The sequence below is a fragment of the Salvelinus sp. IW2-2015 genome, linkage group LG11 (assembly GCF_002910315.2).
Source record: "Salvelinus sp. IW2-2015 linkage group LG11, ASM291031v2, whole genome shotgun sequence".
Lineage (NCBI taxonomy): Eukaryota > Metazoa > Chordata > Actinopteri > Salmoniformes > Salmonidae > Salvelinus > Salvelinus sp. IW2-2015.
The window spans coordinates 46,369,129-46,390,883 of NC_036851.1; the positions used below are offsets into that span (position 1 = coordinate 46,369,129).

Genomic DNA, 21,755 nt, shown 5'->3' on the forward strand with positions numbered 1-21,755 from the left:
CCTGTATTTGGATTTCAATCTGGATTTGGAGGTAAAGACTTGAATAATCAAGTCTTCAGGTGGTTTTGTTCAATACCTAAGTTGATCCTGAAAAGTAGGCGGTGGGGGGGGGTCTCTGAAGAACTGCAAAGATTAGTACAGTACTGAATATGGCAGTTATTGAGAGCCTTTTCAGATACAGTAGATAAACCAGGAATGTAGTTATGTGAAGGTTACCAGCTTAGTCACACCAATTTTAGGTGCCATGAGCTGCTGTGAGTGTGAATTAATACTTGAGCTGCATAGGGCTGTGTGAAGGCCACAGGGACCACTTTAAAACATGGAGAAGAGGAACATATGCTTTGGGTGCGTTGTTTGGAGGACAACGTAGTGGTCCGTTGTTCAGATACAGTGCAGTTATGGTGTTAAAAAAATAATCAATGAAGACTCGATGTTTATATGGAAAACACCTTGTCACCCTGGAATACATATATAAATCAAAAGTATTTATAAAGCTCTTTTTTCATTGGCAGATGTCACACAGTCCTCCAGTCACACAGATAGATGGGGCTCCAAGGTAATGTTTCCACTATGTACAGATCTAGGATCAGCTTCTAGCATCAYTTAACCATTAGTAGGGAAAATGCTAAACTGACCCAGGAACAGTGTGCTGGGGCACCCCCACCCTACTCCAATATGGCGGTCGTCTTTGAACACTGGTTTACAATTCCAATCAATATTTTAAATGGGATGTGTCCAATGGAAACAGATTAATGCATCTATTCCATCTGGCCCATGGACATTTATTGGCCTGCTGATATGAGAAAATAAAGTTACAGCACCATTAATGTTTTACTATAAATCTACTGTAATTCTATTTGTATGGGTGTCGACTACCAGTCATGGTGTGTCCGTTCAGGGAAAGGTAAAACATTTGTTTAAGGATGATCGGTCCATTCTCAGAATGAGGCCACACAGAGACATATGAAATCATACGCATTCATCATTGTCCGTGTTTCAGCTCATCGAAAGTTCAGATTATTTAAACTTCTTACATACATAAGTGTCAGAAACGGACAGTTTTAACTGCACTTAAATGTGTAAGAGAACCACACAGCATAAACATGACAATAAGTGAATCAAAATCTTTATTCGTTACATTGTGTTACATTCAATATCCAATGAGTTTGTTTTCGACACGCATATAATRAGACTAATACAAACAAGCAGATTTTGTGCCTTTCCTAACGGAGGGACAGATGAGCGAAATATACTTCACACCCTCAGTATGTACACATCTTCCAACTTCATACAAGTTGATACCTTCAGCATTTACAGAATAAATGAGTGGTCTCTGAGGAAGGAGATAAAMATCGAGTTCAGTTCATGTGGCACCATCGAGATCGTAGAATATTTGCAGAGCACAATGGCAGGCTAAAGTATCAATTCATTTGAGAATTTAAATTCATTGAGGCCATTTGAAAAATCAGCAATAGGTTGGACATTCCATATTCAAAACAGTTAACACTAGTAAATTGACAGCAAAAGTCATGCCTGAAGTGACATTTTACTGTCCTGGTCGCAGATCAGGTTGTGCTGGAAAGCAAACTCTTGAAGTTGCTAACAACCCTAGGAGTTGGCTATACAGCACAAACAGATCTGGGACCAGACTAACATTTTACTGCATTATTGATCTTCAAACACAGGACTTGTCAATTGCCAATAAGCAAGTAACCTGAAATGACAGTAATAATATTCTGGAGAAACATAAATAACTCAAGTGAGCCTTTAGCTTCCCCAGATACAGTAAGGTTTCAATAGTTTTTGGTACAATTCATCTTTTCCTTAACAGTCAAGAAAATGGAAATCATTCCAAAAAGAAACACAAAATTRGCGATCTATGGAACGAAAGTGATGGAAATCTTATTTCCTGAAAATATAAACGGCTCGGGTGGATCACCACGGAAAATATCATGCAAAAGAAATATAGTTCCGGATTATTTTCCATATTGTAAAAAATAATAATAAGGTATAAAATCTGTGTTTTAGACAGATCCAGCAACATACACGGGGGGTATGAACAGGTCGCCAGTTGTAGCCATCCAAACCGTTAATAGATCATTTTTTAAATGACTACATAAATCTACTGTGTTTCAGCCCTGTTATGTTGTCGGGAATAAAATCAAGCACAAATAAAGACAGTAATTGGTGAAAAAAAGAGAAGTACAACCTCTGCCACTACACACTAGTGATTTAATGCTCTGAATTTGGTTTTAGGAAGGACATAAAACCACAATATTATGGACACAACATGGCGTTATGTATCAGGTTCTCTAGTCTGTGATGTCACATCTGGAATGGGATGTTAAACACAGTACTCATGACAAATCATTTTTTAAATCACCGAAGACGATCATTTTTCCAACTGTGACTATCAAAGTGTAACTCACCCTTAATATAACCAATCAATATGTATTTTTATCTCTTTTAATTGATATGGAAAGAAACAAGCCAAGTGATAGATTGTTTTTTTATCCATACCAAAAAAAACATATCTACCATCAGATCCAGTGAATGTGAAATGCCACAGGTTTAAAAGTGAATAATGCCTAAAACGAGGTCAGTTGGTTGGGAGTGCATTGAGTACAAGGACCACGGTCGCATTCATTAGGGCACATCGTAGCAAAACACTGTACAACGGAAAACAAAACAAACGTTTCTCATTGGACTGATTGGAAGTTCTGGTTGTCCCTCCCTTTTCATTCAGTTCGTTTAGWTAGCCTGTTTTGTAGCTTATGAACACAACCCAGATGCCAATGAGTATAAAAAGGCTCAATCTACCTGAGATTTTAAGTAAAAGTACATTTCCAGACTCTCGCTAACTGGCACAAGTGTGCATGTGGGAAGAGAAAACCAAAATCACTAAGTCAAAAATGACCATTGACTGAAGTGAGATTTGAGTTTTGTTAATAAAAAATGTAATGTMCTTTTTTAGATAAAAGTACATTTTTCTGATGTTTTGACCGGTCTATTTCGCTCCAGACCAACATAACAACAACAAAAAACACGACGTTAGATATGGTAAAATGCAAAGACCAATGCGTTTCATAGAAAAGCAAACAGAAGAATTGGACTTCAAAAACCACAGTGATACGGCTGTGGGAACTAGTAACAGCCATAGAGTGGAAGCCATTTTGAGTGCCGACGGCAATCTCTTCGCCACGTCACAAGTCTAAAGTCACTCAGTATATTCCCTCTGCTGACAGTCTGAAGCCTCGCAGCCAGGTGAGGTGAGTGCCACAACCAAAACCCATCAAAGAGTCCTACAAGTTGTCGTGAGTCTAGCAGTGGAGGCTGCTGAGGGGAGGACGGCTCACAATAATGGCTGAAACGGTGCAAATGGAATGGCTTCAAACACCTGGAAACTATGYRTTTGATATTTTTGATACCATTCCAGCTATTCCGCTCCAGTCATTACCACGAGCCCGTCCTCCMCAATTAAGGTGCCACCAACCTCCTGTGAAGTCTAGATAGAAATACAGTAAGTGGCAAATGAGCAGTGTTGTGGCGCGGGGTGGGAAAAACTAAGATGGTCGGGTGCCGTGGCTGCGGTGAGTCAGCATAGAAATAAAAATAAATTGTCGACCTCAAGTTGAATAGCAACTTGCTGATAATATACATAACAAAATAAAACATTTGTTATATAGAATCTAGCAGTCCTTGTGTCAGTCTCTCAGTCTCTCTCTGTGTGGGGGAGTGAGGTGAAAGGTCAAAGTTCACCGGGGGTGGGTTCACGGGTTGAGGCTGCGCTCCTCTACCTCCTGGAAGAGGGCGGTGTAGAACTCGGGCTCCAGCTGCTTGTTGCGGTAGCGGTTCACCACCTCRGCGATCTTCTGTTTCCGACGCACGTGCGGCGGGTTGTACGAGTCACTCTCCAGCCGCTTCCGCCGGCACGCGTTGATCACCGTCTGTCTCACCAGGAACCCTTAGAGGAGAACGAGAGGACCAATGGCTCAGCACTTTGGAGCTAGGTCGAGTGACTCACACACACATTTGGCAGGTGTGAAGAAGACAGACACACAGTGCCACGAGTCATCGTGATGGCTAACACACACACAAGCACACACACATGCACACACACATGCACCCCATCACTCCCACACTTTTTCTCTCTCTCTCTCACCTAGTGACCTTCTGCTGACCACCATGCCGTCCACCAGGGGGACGACCATGCTGAACTTGCCCAGGGCCCCGTGCAGGCGGATCCGGAACAGGCCAGTCCTCAGAGGGTGGATGAAGATCACCTGCACATCCTGACCTGATGATGTGGGCCTGAAAGGAGGAAAGAGGGGAGGGTTGGACATGCATAGAGAGAGAGAGGCAGATAGGAAGAGGAGGGAGAGCAGAAACGTGGAAGTAGAACAGAGCAGATATGAGACGCTGTCTCCGCTGCAGAGGAGCTATGAGCACCTCTTACCATTCTGCTTTATGGAGGTCAGCCACCATACTGCTGGCCTGGCTTTGTTCCTGTAATGTGTGGCCCATCCATCATCCAGCTGGCCTGGCTTTGTGACTAATGTCTCTGTTGAGATACCATCCAGCTGGCCTGGCTTTGTTCCTGTACTGTCGCTAGTTCAACCGTGCATTGCCTTGCTCCTGTATTCTGTTCTATATGCTGCCCTGGCAAGACTTAGTCCAGGCCTCTGACCTACACTGCTTTGTCTCCTCAGCTAAATGAACATCACGGATAATCATACAGCCGGAAATAACTTTTGGATATCAGAGCGGCGGTAACTCAACAGCCATACGACCAGGAATACAACTTYCCCGAATTGGATCCTTTGTTCGTACCCCCCCCAGGGCAATTKAACTTATCCCAGAGGCTGCAGCAAGACGCCGCCGGCGGAGGTATATTCGACTCAGGAGGYGTGCACACCATTCGCCACTTCTGAGTATATTACTCGCTAATGTTCACTCTCCGGACAATAATGTAGACGAGCTCAGGGCGAGTATCTCCTTCCAGAGACACACAGAATTTCACAGAATCATGGCTCTCTCTGGATATACTGTCCCTGTCCATACAGCCAGCTGGGTTCTCAGTACATCGCGCCGACAGGAATACAGAACTCTCCGGAAAGAAGAAAGGCGGGGGTGTACGTTTCATGATTAACCAGTTGATTGYGATAACATACAGAAACAAAATTCCTTTTGTTCACCTGACCTAGAATACCTCATAATCAAATATTCACCGTATTACCTCCCAAGAGAAATTTCTTTGGTTATAGTCACAGCCGTGTATATTCCCTTCAAGCCGATACCACGACGGCCCTCAAGGAACTTCACTGGACTTTATTCAAACCACATATCATGAGGCCGCATTTATTGTAGCTGGGGATTTTAACAAAGCAAATTATAGGAAAACGCAACCGAAGTTCTATCAACACATTGACTGCAGCACTCGTTCTGGTAAAACACTTGACCACTGCTACTCCCCCTTTCGAAATGCCCACAAGGACCTCCCGCGCCCTCCCGTCGGCAAATCAGATCACAACTCCATTTTGCTCCTCTCTTCCTATAGGCAGAAACAAACAGGAAGTACCCRTGCTATGGTCTATTCAACGCTGGTCTGACCAATCGGAATCCATGCTTCAAGATTGTTTTGATCACGTGGACTGGGATATGTTCCAGGTAGCCTCTAGGAATAACATCGATGTATACACGGACACGGTGACTGAGTTCATCAGGAAGTAGGGGATGTTGTTCCCACTGTGACTATTAAAACCTACCCAAACCACAAACGGTGGATAGATGGCAGCATTCGCACAAAACTGAAAGAGCAAACCGCCGTATTTAACCATGGCAAGGCGACTGGTTATATGGTGGAATACAAACAATGTAGTTATTCCCTCTGTAAGGCAATCAAAACAGGCAAAACGTGAGTATAGAGACAAAGTGGAGTCACAATTCAACGGCTCAGACACGAGACGTGTGTGGCAGGGTCTACAGACAATCACGGATTACAAAGGGAAACCAGCCACGTCGCGGACACCAACATCTTGCTCCCAGACAAGGCTGCCAGCCGAGACAGCATCCCTTGCTGCGTCCTCAGAGCATGTGCAGACCAGCTGGCTGGAGTGTTTACGGACATATTCAATCTCTCCCTATCTCAGTCTGCTGTCCCCACTTGCTTCAAGATGTCCACCATTGTTCCTGTACCCAAGAAAGCAAAAGGTAACTGAACTCAATGACTATCACCTTGTAGCACTCACTTCTGCCATCATGAAGTRCTATGAGAGACTAGTAAAGGATCATATCACTTCCACCTTACCTGACACCCTAGAACCTTCTCAATTTGCTTACCGCCCTAATAGATCCACAGACGATGCAATCGCCATCGCACTGCACACTGCCCTATCCCATCTGGACAAGAGAAATACCTATGTAAGAATGCTGTTCATTGACTATAGCTCAGCCTTCAACACCATAGTACCCTCCAAGCTCATCATTAAACTTSGGGCCCTGGGTCTGAACCCCGCCCTGTGCAGCAACTGGGTCCTGGACTTCCTGACGGGCCGCCCCCAGGTGATGAAGGTAGGAAACAACACCTCCACTTTGCTGATCCTCAACACAGGGGCACCACAAGGGTGTGTKCTCAGCCCYCTCCTGTACTCCCTGTTCACCCATGACTGCGTGGTCAAGCACACCTACAACTCAATCATCACGTTTGCAGAAGACACGAAAGTAGTAGGCTTGATTACCAACAACTACGAGACAGCCTACAGGGAGATGGTGAGGAAAATAACCTCACTCTCAACAAAAGGAAGGAGCTGATCGTGGACTTCAGGAAACAGCAGAGGGAGCACAGCACGCCCCTATCCACATCGACGAACCCACAGTGGAGAAGGTGGAAAGCTTCAAGTTCCTCTGCGYATKCATCACTGACAATCTGAAATGGTCCAACCACACAGACAGTGTGGTGAAGAAGGCGCAACAGCACCTCTTCAACCTCAGGAGGCTGAAGAAACTCAGCTCGGACCCTAAGACCCTCACAAATTTGACAGATGCACAATTGAGAGCATCCTGTCAGGCTGTATATCACCGCCTGGTACGGCAACTGCACCGCCTACAACCGCAGGGCTCTCCAGAGGGTGGTGCAGTCTGCCCAACGCATCACCGGGGATCACCGGCTTCTATCTCAAGGCCATCAGACTGTTAAATAGCCATCACAAGCCGACTACCACACGGTTACTCAACCCTGCACCTGAAAGTCTTCTGCCCTATATACATAGAATAACTAGCCACTTTAATAATGGAACACTAGTCACTTTAATAATGTTTACATACTGCTTTACTCATCTCATGTATTTACTGTATTCTATTCTACTGTATTTTAGTCAATTCCACTCCGATGTTGCTCGTCCTAATATTTACATATTTCTTAATTCCAATCTTTTACTTTTAGATGTGTGTATTGTTGTGAATTGTTAGATATTACTGCACTGTTGGAGCTAGGAACACAAGCACTTCACTACACCCGCAATAACATCTGCTAAATGTGTATGTGAGCAATAAAATGCAGCAGACAAGTATGTAGGGTCACAAGCTTGATGTAGTCATTGCATGCTATGAATATGGGACCAAATACTAAACTTTTGACTACTTTAATACACTATAAGTGGATATGTCCAAATACTTATGACACATGGGGGGGACTAAATACATAGTGCTTCTTTTCTAAAAAGGTAAAACAGATATGTATGAAAATACCCTTGAACTGAAGGTCAGAATCTGTGCTGTCGCATTATAGAAAACATTTGATCTCAAATCCAAAATGCTGGAGTATAGAGCCAAATGTAAAGTTTTAGCTTCACAGTCCAAATAAATAAACTCAGAGTGTACTTTACCCTTCGAGCCACACTGATCTTGCGGGCTCACGTGAGACATTTATATATGACTGGAGTAAAAGACAACTGTCTGGTCTTGGTGGTGGCATACTCTGAGCTTCTACCTGGCAAGTCAGAAGAGGATAGGGCTCCTTTAGGAGGTCTATTGAACTCTTTTCTAGGAGTTTTTCCTTGTCATTGTCACCTTCGCTTGCTCTTTTGAGGGTTTGATCACCCATTTATATTGAACCCTTAGGTCCAAGTTCCCAGACGCCTTGACTAAAATGCATGCTTAGAGGAGAATCTCCATTTAAAAAGTGTCATGTTTTATTATGTATTAGTATTGATAGATAGGGAGTGATTTGAGACATGCTGTGAGTGTTGACTAGTGATGGATAGGGAGCCGGCAGTGCAGTAACCTTGTGGATGTGCTACTGTTGGCCGTGGTCTCCACTCCAGTGCTCGTCTCTACCAGCAGGTCAGCCAGAGGAAAGTTATCTACAACACAGGAATTCGACATACATCGCAGTTCAAACTTTTAGTTGCACACAATTTATCAAGGTGCACTGAAATCAGTCATTACAGAAATATGAAGACATTCCTCCAGAAAAATAAACATTTAACAACTCGKTAAGAGTTGTATCTGATAGTAACACGTCTGTAAGAGATCTGAKACACTGTTTCTACCAATAGTACAAATATTTCATGACTAGATAAGAGTTTAGTTCCTCTGGATTTCATAGAGAACCAAAATGGCAGCAAAAAGAGGCCAGTTTCAGCGTGAAGCAGCAGGAAGGTAGCCTACCGATATCGTCGTAGCGCTCCACCCAGACCACCAGTACTTTGGTCTCGGGGCCCATTGGAGGGATGGTCCTGCCRGGAGGCATCTTCTTAGACTTCACCGTGGGACTCTAAGGGACAGACAATAGTGGAAATCACGTGAACAAGCTAGAACAAAGAAAACTACAGGCTAAATTCATCAAAGCAGCTTTAAGGCCTCAACACAGTTGTATTTAAACCTTTGCATAGCGATCACCATTCGCTAACCACAGCCATGTAAGTCTCGAGTCAGTGAAGGCAAGAATAAAAACCAGAAGTGCTTTAGCCCTCCAGACATGAATTGAAAATCCCCGGGGTAGGATTTGGGTTTAGGTGGGATTTGGCCACTGATCAGGTCGGTCGGTCTGAGGAAAATAATACTAGTATACTGTTCACATGTAGACACTGGTATGGTGCTGGAGAGACCGCTAACGATGTTAAAGTGCTCTAATAGTCTGCGGTGTGTCTTACCCTCTGCCTAGGTGCCACGTTGTCAGAGTGGTTGGGGAAGAGGTCCAGTGTGAGGTTGGACTGTTTCAGCAGGCTGGGCAGCAGGTCCATCTGAGAGTCTGGCTCTCCCGTAGGGAAACTGTTCTCTGACGACTCCGCTACAGAAACACAAAGACAAGTCTGCATCCCAAACTGCACCCACTCCAGGCCACTCYTCAACATCTATAACTAGTAGAAATGAGAAAATAACCTATATTTTTTTCAAATAACTGCCCTTTTTCTGGCCTGCAAATTGCTTTTGACAAACAAATCGGTCCAAAAAGAAATCTGTGCAGCACTCTGCTGAATTTTGAAATCACGATGTGGCCCGCCTCGAGACAAGATGATGCCCACTATGTAATGCAAGTTCCATAGCGTTTCTTATTAGACAGGTTCAGGTAGTCCCTCCGTGTATTAGTATGTTCTCGCTGTTAAGTGCCTAATAAATACCACCSTGCTTAATGGCTACCTAATAAATACCACCCTGCTTAATGGCTACCTAATAAATACCACCCTGCTTAATGGCTACCTAATACAATTGAAATGCTCCACAACACTATCTAATATAATTACAACGCTCTAGAAAAGAAAGAAGATTTGTAGAACAAATTAGGGGAAATCCATAAACACACAGTGGGGATTTCCTTACGGAGAACAGCGGCTTTGGGATCCATGGCAAACAAAGAGAAAGAGATGAGGAGAGAATAGAAGAAGGGAAGGCTTAAAAAGAGAGATGAAGAATGTACTGTAGAGAAAATAAGACAGGAGGATTGGAAACTGGGATGAGGAGTGAGAGAAAAGTAATGAGAAGTGAAGATGGGAGAGGGAGGAGGCCCACCGGAGGACTCTGTGAGCGAGGGAACGACGAAGGCAATTTCGGTCAAGGCGTCTGCATAGTACAGCACCCGCTTCTCTCCGTTGAACACGCCCCCACCCGTGTCTCCCAGGGTGACCATGTCATCTGTGGGGACAGAGAACAACTTCCTTACTACTGTAAAAAAAAKAWWTATAATAGAAAAATATATTAATAATGATTTAGCACGATAATGTGAAAAAAGTATAGAAGCCCTTGGGGGTAGGGCTGGTTGGGTGGGGTCTCCCTCCCACCTGGTGGGTTGCTGTCTACATTATTGCTGTTGTTCTTGTTGATGGACCAGCTGGTGTAGACACTGCCTGTCCAGCCCGGGTGCTGTCCCACCTCCACRGGCCAGCCCAGCGACAGCAGGAACTCCAGGAAGTGGTGCTGCACGTTGGAGCTAGACTCCACGTTCCTCAGGATCTGGTATGGGACAGAGTGATAGAGACAGACAGAAATGGAAATTAATGGTCAAGTCTTGTCTATAACTTATTTTACAGGGTCCAAAACTATTTTTAACTGTTAAAGAAAAGCGTATTCTCCTCAAGACAGATTTTATTTTTCTTCTTCACTTTACAAAAACAACCAACTCAGCAGACAGACCCCCATCTTGACATATTCATATTTCTACACACTTGGCAAAACCAACAGATAATAAAATACCTGATATGAACTGGATAATATTAGGGAGAATTTTGCTTCAGCCTCTCTGTAATATCAGTGACAAATTCAGATAGTAACTCCCCTTTAACCCTGTTGATTGCCCTCCCCTTTAACCCTGTTGACCAGTCACCTCCTGGCTGCTCTTCTGGCCAGCCTTCATGTAGAAGAGGAAGACTGTATCACAGGGCCGGCAGGGCAGCAGGTCCAGGTAGCTCATGTCATCAAAGAAGCCCGGCAACCCAGAGTCCAGTGCAATCAGGTGGGGAGGTAGGCGACTGTTGCCGGGCTCCTGGAGGGCAGGAAACAAAGTTAAATGTGATTGGCTGGTTTAATCAGCAGATTTAAGGGCCAGTTTAACTGCTGTATTAGTTTGACTATATTTTGCTACCATATGATAACCCATGTCATCAAATGATCTATTCAGGGTTTCAACTTAATTACATCTTGCAGGGTTGATTGCATGCTTTCCTGCTAATACTTTCAAGGATCCTTAGTCACTGATCTAACAGGATTGGATAGGTAAAAGCAAAGGGTTCCACTACATGCATGTCATGTACCTTTTCTGTTTCAATCCCTTCAAAACCGACCCATTTTTTCCTCTCCCCTTCCTTGACTTGTTCCCCACCACTCCTCCCCTCTCCTTTCCTCTCCCCCCTCCTCCCTTACCTTGTTCCCCTCCACCCCTCTCCTCCCTCCCTCGCCTTGTTCTCCTCCACTCTTCCCCTCCTCCCTCTCCTTTCCTACCCCTCAACCCCCCTCCCTTCCTTCTCTTCCCACAGTACCTTGAGAGCCTCCAGCGACAGGAAGCCAAAGTGCGACAGGAAAAGGCGGGCGGTCTGGAAATCTTGAGAGGGCGGTGGGGGCTTGCACTCCGTCAGCGGGTCTGGGAAGCTCTTGTTGCACCAGCGCTCCTCGCTGCTGTGCTCCAGTGTTGTTTCATACTCAGTCTGCTTGGCCATCACACCACACAGCTTGTTGTGCTGTATCGCCAGCTGAGAAGGAAAGAGAGAGAGGGCAGAGAGAGAGAGAGAGAGGGGGGCGGGGGCAGAGAGAGAGGGGGCAGGATGATGTTGCCCATTGACATTGGAGAAGGTCAGTTTTGTTTATGTGTTTCCTATCAAAATGGTGGTTAGGAGAGGGTAAGCACTGATCCAAGATCTGTGTCAAAGGACATGTGATCTGCCTGGAGTGGGATCCTGTGGCGTAGTTCATTCTGAACAAGAACTGTGGTGGATGAATCAGAATTAGTTGGGTAACATAAGTAATTAAGATGTCATATCTGCATAATATTCTTATGTGATATACTTTTTATTAGAATGTATTTCTAATAGACTCTAGTGTTGGCAGYTGCATTTCTTCCCTCAGCTGGGGCTCAGTCACTTGGGGCCCAGAGAKGGGAGAGGTCAGGCTTGTCTTTTACATGTCTCTGGTGCTATGCAGAATATCAGAAAGGGAAGAGGAAAGGAWGGAACATTGTCTTCATATGTGAATGTATMTGTTAAACCATGTGAAGGGATGGCGTGATTAAGGGGGAACCAATTACTTGTCTCCACAATGTCTGTGCGCAAGTCACTCCCTCCTTTCGCATTGGGGGGAGGTGTATGGCAGTGTCTGGAAACATTGTATGTCCTCTCTGATGTTGCACTTATCCTGGGATAGTGTATGACATAGAGGCTCACTCCCCTCAGTGAGCTTGCCCAGGAGAGGGGTCAAGAAGGGGTTTACTTGAGATGGGWGTATCTAGAGTTGACAATTGATTTATGCCATTGRATGAGTTTATGTTTTTGTGCTATGAAGTAGCAGGAACGGGATTAGAACCTCGTTTTAGGGACCAAACTGAACGATAATTTATAGCGAATGTTATCTGGCTAAAGGATACTCCTTTCTCAATTATAAAGTCCCTTTGTGAASTGTTCCTAAKATCTRTGGTTCGTCATGTAGGTTGAGAGGGGTGTAYCTTGGCTATAAAAGATCTTTGTACTTTTCTGTTGTCACTTTCAATGGTTCATTAGAGATGGCGCATCATTGAAAGTCAAATGCTATTTCAAAGCTCTTATTATTAAAGATGTAGTTTAAGTATAACTCTGACTGGTGTGTGAAGTTTGTAACTCTCSTMATTTGGTAAAGCAGAAATATGCCACCACAGAACTTATTGTAGCAGTAGAAAATAGTATTAGTCATGGTTGAAGGCCATACCATATAAGATCACTCCCAGGACAAATAAGGCATTTGAGTTGTGCTAGCGAGTCCCATTGCATACATACATACACCCAATCACATCAAACCACACACATAAACACACACCCAATCCCCTCATCAAAACCACCCCTGAAACACCCACACACCTAACATGAACAAATCTTCACAAAACCCTCATACTCCCACAAAACCAATACAGTGCACACCCAATCCCTAGCCCCCAAACATAAACAATTCTAACATAAAAACCATTCTTTCCCAGCATGAATTATAGGTATTAGTGAAACATGTCCCGTTTGTGTGAGGACAACTCCCGCCCAGATCACTGTAATTCAGTGTTGTACGTGTCACGAAGAGTTCKGCCTGTCAGTTGAGAAACATTGCATTCCACAAATAATTTTCAGATAGACACCGATTCATTGAAGTGGAGGAGTTCACAGACAATAACAGTCTAAAGTCAGCCTACATTTCACATTTAAAGTTAGCCTACATTTTGTTCATCATTTATATGCTAGTTGTACAAAGTGCCCCATCTGGGCCATATTCATTAAGCTGACCATGGATCCATTTTTTATTTATTCATTAATAACAGGGGGACCAGATCCTAGATACGCACCCGTTTTGAGGCGCTTTGTAAATACAGACCCTGGCTGATGAGAACACTACCTCTACTCTGCAATACAATCCTCATTAGGGCAATGGAGAAAATTATTCTAACATGGACGGACAACCGATGCTAACCTACCTCCTCATCTACAATATCGTGCAGGTCCGGAATGCTCAGGTCCGCTTTCACAAATGGAATTTTGTCCACTTCTTCAGGGAAGGGTCTGTGTTTGACGTTGAACCGGATGCCAACATCATTTTTGGGAGTGGGCCGGCTCTCTGGGACAAACACCTGCTACAGAGAGAAGAGAGGGGAAGAGAAAGGAGAGATGAGAGAGACTTCTTATGAGACACATACCCCTGAGAAAGGAGCTGGGAAGACTCAACAAGAAACATGAGCTGACATCTGAACATTTAGCATGGTTAAAAGCTCTACAATGAATATCAATGCCCTGACGCAGACATGTTTTCACCAAACAGGTCTGGGACCAACATCAGGAATCATTGTTCATTTTGAATGAGAATATTGCACTACTTGACATTACTAGTGTCTCATTAAAGCTATGTGAAAAAAGCTGCTTTATAACAATGGAGTTGCTAGTTAAATTAGATGTCAATGTAAACCTGGACACTAATAGAAATGTAGTGACCATATCACCATGATGAATCTAAAGGGTTATCTAACGTGTGTTACCTTGTGGCTGGCGCGGGCCTCCCTGGGCTGATGGAAGAGCTGCATGGTCCAGGCGTGTCTTCCGGACATCCCCCTGATCAACATGGTCACGGACGGACAGGGATCTGCTGACACAGACACACACACACACAGGGCAACCAGGTCAAAAGGGTCTTTCTCACTCGACACCATACGGAAGACAGACAAACTGGGGGGAGTGGACTTTGTTTATTGTTGCTAAAAGTTTTGAAAAAAAATTCCGTTGCATGCTCGAATGAAAACGACCCAAGACTATTCTTATTAGCTATCAGTCTGGTATCAGTAAACATGTTGAGGACTGATAACATGTGGGAGGATAACAGATAGCATGTAGAGGATAACTGACAGCATGTAGAGGATAACTGACAGCATGTAGAGGATAACTGACAGCATGTTGAGGATAACTGACAGCATGTTGAGGATAACTGACAGCATGTTGAGGATAACTGACAGCATGTTGAGGATAACTGACAGCATGTTGAGGATAACTGACTCTGTTCATTGCCCAGTGGCTGCTCCAGCATGGCCAGGATGACAGAGTTGTCCAGGACAAAGTAGCGGAAGTTCTTGTGACTGGTGGAGGTCAGCCTGGAGTACTTGATCAGGGTGTCCTCGTTCAGCAGGCTGCAGGGGGAGGCGGGGCCGCTAGGCGACGGGAATGCCCCCAGGACTTGCATTATACTGTCAGGGAGCGCAAAGAAAGGGTTTCCACTAGTTACCACAGCCACAAAGTAAAAATTGKCTAAATCATTAAAATGTAGAAAACWAAAATGTGCTTTTTGGTCTTAATTTAAGGGTTAGGTGTAAGGTTAGCAGTGTGGTTAATGTTAGGTTTAAAATCACATTAAGAAGAGAAACTGTASAAATAGGCAGGGTTTAAGACTCTGTGGCTACTAGTGACTCCAGAGGTACAGTGCTGACAGGGAGAGTAAAGAGAGGATGAGGAGTGACTTCAGAGCTACTGGGGGGCGGACGACTCGTAATAGATGGCCAGAACGGAGCCAATAGAATGGCATCAAACACCTGGAAACCATGAGTTCAATGTATTTGATACTATTCCACGAATTCCGCTCCAGTCATTACCATGAGCCCGTTCTCCCCAATGAAGGTGCCACCAACATCATGTGTTCCAGAGGTACAGTGCATTGGAAAGATAGAAAGGATATACGAGGCAGAAATCCCCACTATAATACATTTCAAACACTGAATAAACATGTAAACCCTGAATAAAGTGGATTAGTCAACATATTTTGTAATAGACAAATACTTCAGGTAAAATGGTTGCAAACAATTAAAAGCTACGGTCTGAYTGGTATATACATTTTTGGACTTTTAAATGATTGATAGTCATTGATCGTGGGATAATACAACAAATAAATGCCTCGTGAGCTTAGTTCAACTCTTTTCGCTCAGCAGAACCCCAAAAATAAGGTTGTTTTACTCCATTGTTTGCCAACAATGTATTTGTAAAAGAACACGGTATAGCTTCTAAAACATCTTATTTTCTTCAGTCCCATCCTTCAGCTGATTACCAAAACAAGTGGTAGGCTGACCGAATCCTTTAAAGAGAAAGAGAGAGACTAAACGGAGTAAAAGGTTTCAATTTTCCATGTCCTTATAACACCTCATAACCTTTGTTCTGTTACATCACACATAGTCCTTGGCGATGTTCTAAAAATGTTCCACTGATTACACCTGTTCCATGCATTGGTTCACCAAGACCAGTGTGTATATAAAGAAGGGGACTGAGCCCAATAGACTACATTAGTTCTGAAGAGGCATTGTTTCAGAATGAGGGATGATGTCGCTCTGCTGGTGTTGCTGTTCTATCTGGGGAATGGAGAGAGTGGAGGGGTCAGAGAGAAYGACATTACTCAAMRGGGWMACAGTGAAGGGGGAGAGAGCAGGGAGAGTGATGTTGAACAGTTGACCAACGAGCCGGACATCTGGACTGAGCTGAAGGAGCGGAGAGATGGTGGTGGATCTGAGGAACACGGGGACCAGACTGACAGCCAGTGAGAGCCATGTGGAGGACCAGAGAGTGGAGCTGAGGGTCACTAATAATGAACTGCAGGCCTCCCGAGTGGTGCAGTGGTCTAAGGCTGTGCCACTAGAGATCCTGGTTCGAGTCCAGGATCTATCGCAGCCGGCCTCGACCGGAAGACCCATGTGGCGGCGCACAATTGGCCCAGCAATTTGGCCGGCAGTGAGGTCCTTGTCCCATCGCGCACTAGCGACTCCTGTGGCGGGCCGGGCGCATGCACACTGACACGGTTGCCAGTTGTACGGTGTTTCCTCCGACACATTGGTGCGTCTGGCTTCCGGGTTAAGTGGGCATTGTGTCAAGAAGCAGTGCAGCTTGGTTGGGTTGAGTTTCGGAGGTTTAGTTCTGGAGGCCAGAGTGACAGCCAGGTGGAGGAACTGAAGAGACACAATGCATGTATGAACAACACCTTGTAAAGCCTTTTAATCTATGAACTAGATTTTAACATCTAAATTCTATTGGTGATTAATATATTGTGATAGTAGTAATCGATGTCACTAATACTAGGTAGGCCCAGAGGCAGTGGGTAGGCCTATGTAAATGTGTTGTGACTAGAATTATTTTATGATTTTAATTTCCCCAATGTAGCATATTTAAACAAGGATCAATATGGTTCTGTATCTTTCAGCCTTAGGGGTAAGGTGTATAATYAATCAATCTGGTGTATAATGTGAAGGTACAGTGCATTTGGAAAGTATTCAGACCCCTTGACTTTTCCACATTTTGTTACGTTACAGCCTTATTCTAAAATGTATTAGCATTTTTCCCCCCATCAATCTACACACAACACCCCATAATGACAAAACAGAAATACCTTATTCAGACCCTTTGCTATGAGACTCGAAATTGAGCAATCGGGGGAGAAGGTCATTGGTCAGGGAGGTGACCAAGAACCCGATGGTCACTCTGACAGAGCTCCAGAGTTCCTCTGTGGAGATGGGAGAACCTTCCAGAAGGACAACCATCTCTGCAGCACTCCACCAATCAGGCATTTATGGTAGAGTGGCCAGACGGAAGCCACTCCTCAGTAAAAAGCACATGACTGTCCGCATGAAGTTTGCCAAAAGGCACCTAAATGACTCTCAGACCATGAGAAACAAGATTCTCTGGTCTGATGAAACCAAGATTTAACTTTTTGGCCTGAATGCAAAGCGTCACATCTGGAGGAAACCTGGCACTATCCCTGCGGTGAAGCATGGTGGTGGCAGCATCATGCTGTGGGGATATTTTTCAGCAGCAGGGACTGGGAGACTAGTCAGGATCGAGGGAAAGATGAACGGAGCAAAGTACAGTAAGATCATAGATTTTTTTTTTTTTACTTGCTCCAGAGCACTCAGGACCTCTGACTGGGACAAAGGTTCACCTTCCAACAGGATAACAACCCTAAGTACACAGCCAAGACAACGCAGGAGTGGCTTCGGGACAAGTCACTGAATGTCCTTGAGTGGCCCAGCCAGAGCCCGGACATAAACTCGATCAAACATCTCTGGAGAGAGCTGAAAATAGCTGTGCAGCAATGCTTCTCATCCACCCTGACAGAACTTGAGAGGATCTGCAGAGAAGAGAAGAATGGGAGAAACTCCCCAAATACAGGTGTGACAAGCTTATAGCGTCATACCCAAGAAGACTCAAGGCTGTAATCGCTGCCAAAGGTGTTCCAATAAAGTACTGAGTAAAGGGTCTGAATACTTATGTAAATATAATTTCAGTTTTGTTTTTATAAATTAGCAAACACTTCTAAAAACCTGTTGTTGCTTTGTCGTCATTATGGGGTAGGGTGTGTAGATTGAGGGGGGAAAAAACAATGGATGCCACCTTTCCAACAAGTCAGTTTGTCAAATTTCTGCCCTGCTACAGCTGCCCCAGTCAATTGTAAGTGCTGTTATTGTGAAGTGGAAACGTCTAGGAGCAATAACGGCTTAGTGGTAGGCCACACATGCTCGCAGAACGGGACCGCCGAGTGCTGAAGCGTGTAAAAAAATCGTCTGTCCGTGGTTGCAACACTTACTACAGAGTTCCAAACTGCCTCTGGAAGCAACGTCAGCACAATAACTGTTCGTCAGGAGCTTCATGAAAATGRGTTTCCAAGGACGAGCAGCTGCACACAAGCCTAMGATCATGCAATGCCAAGCGTCAGCTGGAGTGGTGTAAAAAAAAAAAAATGCATAGTGCAAACTAACGTTTGGTGGAGGAGGAATAATGGTTTGTGGTTGTTTTTCATGGTTCGGGCCCCTTAGTTCCAGTGAAGGGAAATCTTAACGCTACAGAATACAATGACATTCTAGACAATTCTGTACCTCCAACTTTGTGGCAACAKTTTGGGGAAGGGCCTTTCTTGTTTCAACATGACAATGCCCCTGTGCACAAAGCAAGGTCCAAACAGAAATGGCTTGTTGCGATCGTGTGGAAAAGCTTGACTGGCCTGCACAGTGCCCTGACCTCAATCCCATCAAACACCTTTGGGAAGAATTGGAACGCCGACTGCGAGCCAGGCCTAATCGCCCAACATCAGTGCACTCACCTCACTAATGCTTGWGGCTGAATGGAAGCAAGTCCCCGCAGCAACGTTCCAACATCTASTGGAAAGCCTTAGAAGAGTGGAGGCTGTTATAGCGGCAAAGGGGGGACCAACTCCATAATAATGGCCATGATTTTGGAATGAGATATTTGACAAGCAGGTGTCCACATACTTTTGGTGTGTGTGTGTGGTAGTGTGTGTGTGTGTGTGTGGTAGAGCGCTCAGGACCTCAGACTGGGGCGGGAGGGAGTACAAACATACGTATGTATGCATGTACGTACGCCCYAGTCTGAGGTCCWGAGCGGTCTACCACACACACAATACCATTTGAGTGATGGGGAATATACCAGGGCAGTCAATGAATGCATTCAACTCAAATCATAATTAAAAACAATTGTCAATACCTTTAAACCATGAACTGAATTTCAATGAATTCTCTGAACTGTGTTGAAATGGAATTGCCCTAAACCCCTCTACTGTGGATTGAATTGTGTTTTACCACCACCTGCTGGTGTACTATGGTATTACCATAAAGTCCCTCCAACGTGTTAACCTCCACCTTTGCATATGAATCCCTGATCACAGTCAATATCAAGGACTAGTAAATATGTATGGAACTCAGAGATGCAAAGCAGACTTCCTATTCTGCTATGCATAATGCAAAGAACGTACATCTTCCAAATAATTGATTCTCAGGAGAAAGGACCTCGATAGTTCACTTGCCGTTTTGCACCTTTTCACTAAAGGTGCATCTTTCATATTTTATAGTGAGTGGATCAATGTTTCACTGCATTACCAAGATATCCAAGCTCCAATAGGTGTGGATACTGAATTACCAAGATATCCAGGCTCCAATAGGTGTGGATACTGAATTACCAAGATATCAGGGATGCTCTCTTGGTAAGTGTGTGAATTAGGCAATTTTACTGTCCTGCTAAGCATTCAAAATGTAATGAGTACTTTTGGGTGTCAGGAAAAATGTATGTAGTAAAAAGTGATTTTCTCTAGGAATGTTTTGAAGTAAAAGTTGTCAAAAATATAAATGGTTAAGTACAGATACCCAAAAAAACAACTTAAGTACTTTACACCACTGGCTGTATGCAATATCTATGCCCATTTACATCTTGTTGGGCTGTATGCAGTATTCACACCTATTGGAGCCTGATATCACACCTATTGGAGCCTGTATTTCTTGGTAATTCAGTACCCACACCTATTAGAGCCTGGATTTCTTGGTAATTCAGTATCCACACCTATTGGAACCTGTATATCTTGGTAATTCAGTACCCACACCTATTAGAGCCTGGATATCTTGGTAATTCAGTATCCACACCTATTGGAACCTGTATATCTTGGTAATTCAGTATCCACACCTATTAGAGCTGGATATCTTGGTAATTCAGTATCCACACCTATTGGAGCCTGGATATCTTGGTAATTCAGTATCCACACCTATTAGAGCCTGGATATCTTGGTAATTCAGTATCCACACCTATTGGAGCCTGGATATCTTGGTAATTCAGTATCCACACCTATTGGAGCCTGGTATCTTGGTAATTCAGTATCCACACCTATTAGAGCCTGGATATCTTGATAATTCAGTATCCACACCTATTAGAGCCTGGATATCTTGGTAATTCAGTATCCACACCTATTGGAGCCTGGATATCTTGGTAATTCAGTATTCACACCTATTGGAGCCTGGATATCTTGATAATTCAGTATCCACACCTATTGGAGCCTGGATATCTTGGTAATTCAGTATACCACCTATTGGAGCTGGATATCACACCTATTGGAGCCTGTATTTCTTGGTATTCAGTACCCACACCTATTAGAGCCTGGATATCTTGGTAATTCAGTATCCACACCTATTGGAACCTGTATATCTTGGTAATTCAGTATCCACACCTATTGGAGCCTGGATATCTTGGTAATTCAGTATCCACACCTATTGGAGCCTGGATATCTTGGTAATTCGTATCCACACCTATTAGAACCTGTATATCTTGGTAATTCAGTATCCACACCTATTAGAACCTGGATATCTTGGTAATTCAGTATCCACACCTATTGGAGCCTGGATATCTTGGTAATTCAGTATCCACACCTATTGGAGCCTGGATATCTTGGTATTCAGTATCCACACCTATTAGAGCCTGGATATCTTGATAATTCAGTATCCACACCTATTAGAGCCTGGATATCTTGGTATTCAGTATCCACACCTATTGGAGCCTGGATATCTTGGTAATTCAGTATCCACACCTATTGGAGCCTGGATATCTTGGTAATTCAGTATCCACACCTATTGGAGCCTGGATATCTTGGTAATTCAGTATTCACACCTATTGGAGCCTGGATATCACACCTATTGGAGCCTGTATATCTTGCTAATTCAGTATCCACACCTATTGGAGCCTGGATATATTGCTAATTCAGTATCCACACCTATTGGAGCCTGGATATCTTGCTAATTCAGTATCCACACCTATTGGAGCCTGGTATCTTGGTAATTCAGTATCCACACCTATTATAGCCTGGATATCTTGCTAATTCAGTATCCACACCTATTAGAGCCTGGATATCTTGCTAATTCAGTATCCACACTATTAGAGCCTGGATATCTTGGTATTGCAGTATCCACACCTATTAGAGCCTGGATATCTTGGTAATTCAGTATCCACACCTATTAGAGCCTGGATATCTTGGGAATTCAGTATCCACACCTATTAGAGCCTGGATATCTTGGGAATTCAGTATCCACACCTATTAGAGCCTGGATATCTTGGTAATTCAGTATCCACACCTATTGGAGCCTGGATATCTTGGTAATTCAGTATCCACACCTATTAGAGCCTGGATATCTTGGTAATTCAGTATCCACACCTATTGAGCCGGATATCTTGGTAATTCAGTATCCACACCTATTTGGAGCCTGATATCTTGGTAATTCAGTATCCACACCTATTAGAGCCTGTAATATT

At 44.0% G+C, this 21,755-nt stretch overlaps 1 protein-coding gene across 14 annotated transcripts in view; it reads right to left on the reverse strand.

The window, feature by feature from the left end:
• Nucleotides 1-1,109: 1,109 nt before the first annotated feature.
• The window catches only part of LOC111970493 (ral GTPase-activating protein subunit beta), a 59,932-nt gene continuing 39,286 nt past the window's right edge, over nt 1,110-21,755 (reverse strand). For 8 of the 14 annotated variants that reach the window (XM_023997273.3, XM_023997271.3, XM_023997270.3 and 5 more), the window contains 12 exons: nt 14,679-14,887; nt 14,189-14,292; nt 13,634-13,789; nt 11,472-11,681; nt 10,820-10,978; nt 10,278-10,449; nt 10,009-10,131; nt 9,153-9,289; nt 8,668-8,773; nt 8,282-8,360; nt 4,163-4,311; nt 1,110-3,964 (listed from right to left, as the gene is read on the reverse strand). In XM_023997273.3, coding sequence (XP_023853041.1) covers nt 3,771-3,964; nt 4,163-4,311; nt 8,282-8,360; nt 8,668-8,773; nt 9,153-9,289; nt 10,009-10,131; nt 10,278-10,449; nt 10,820-10,978; nt 11,472-11,681; nt 13,634-13,789; nt 14,189-14,292; nt 14,679-14,887 — 1,798 coding nt within the window. In that variant the 3' untranslated portion in view covers nt 1,110-3,770. The remainder of the gene's footprint in view (nt 3,965-4,162; nt 4,312-8,281; nt 8,361-8,667; nt 8,774-9,152; nt 9,290-10,008; nt 10,132-10,277; nt 10,450-10,819; nt 10,979-11,471; nt 11,682-13,633; nt 13,790-14,188; nt 14,293-14,678; nt 14,888-21,755) is intronic. The other 6 variants (XM_023997275.3, XM_023997265.3, XM_070445779.1 and 3 more) reach the window with 4 other exon arrangements.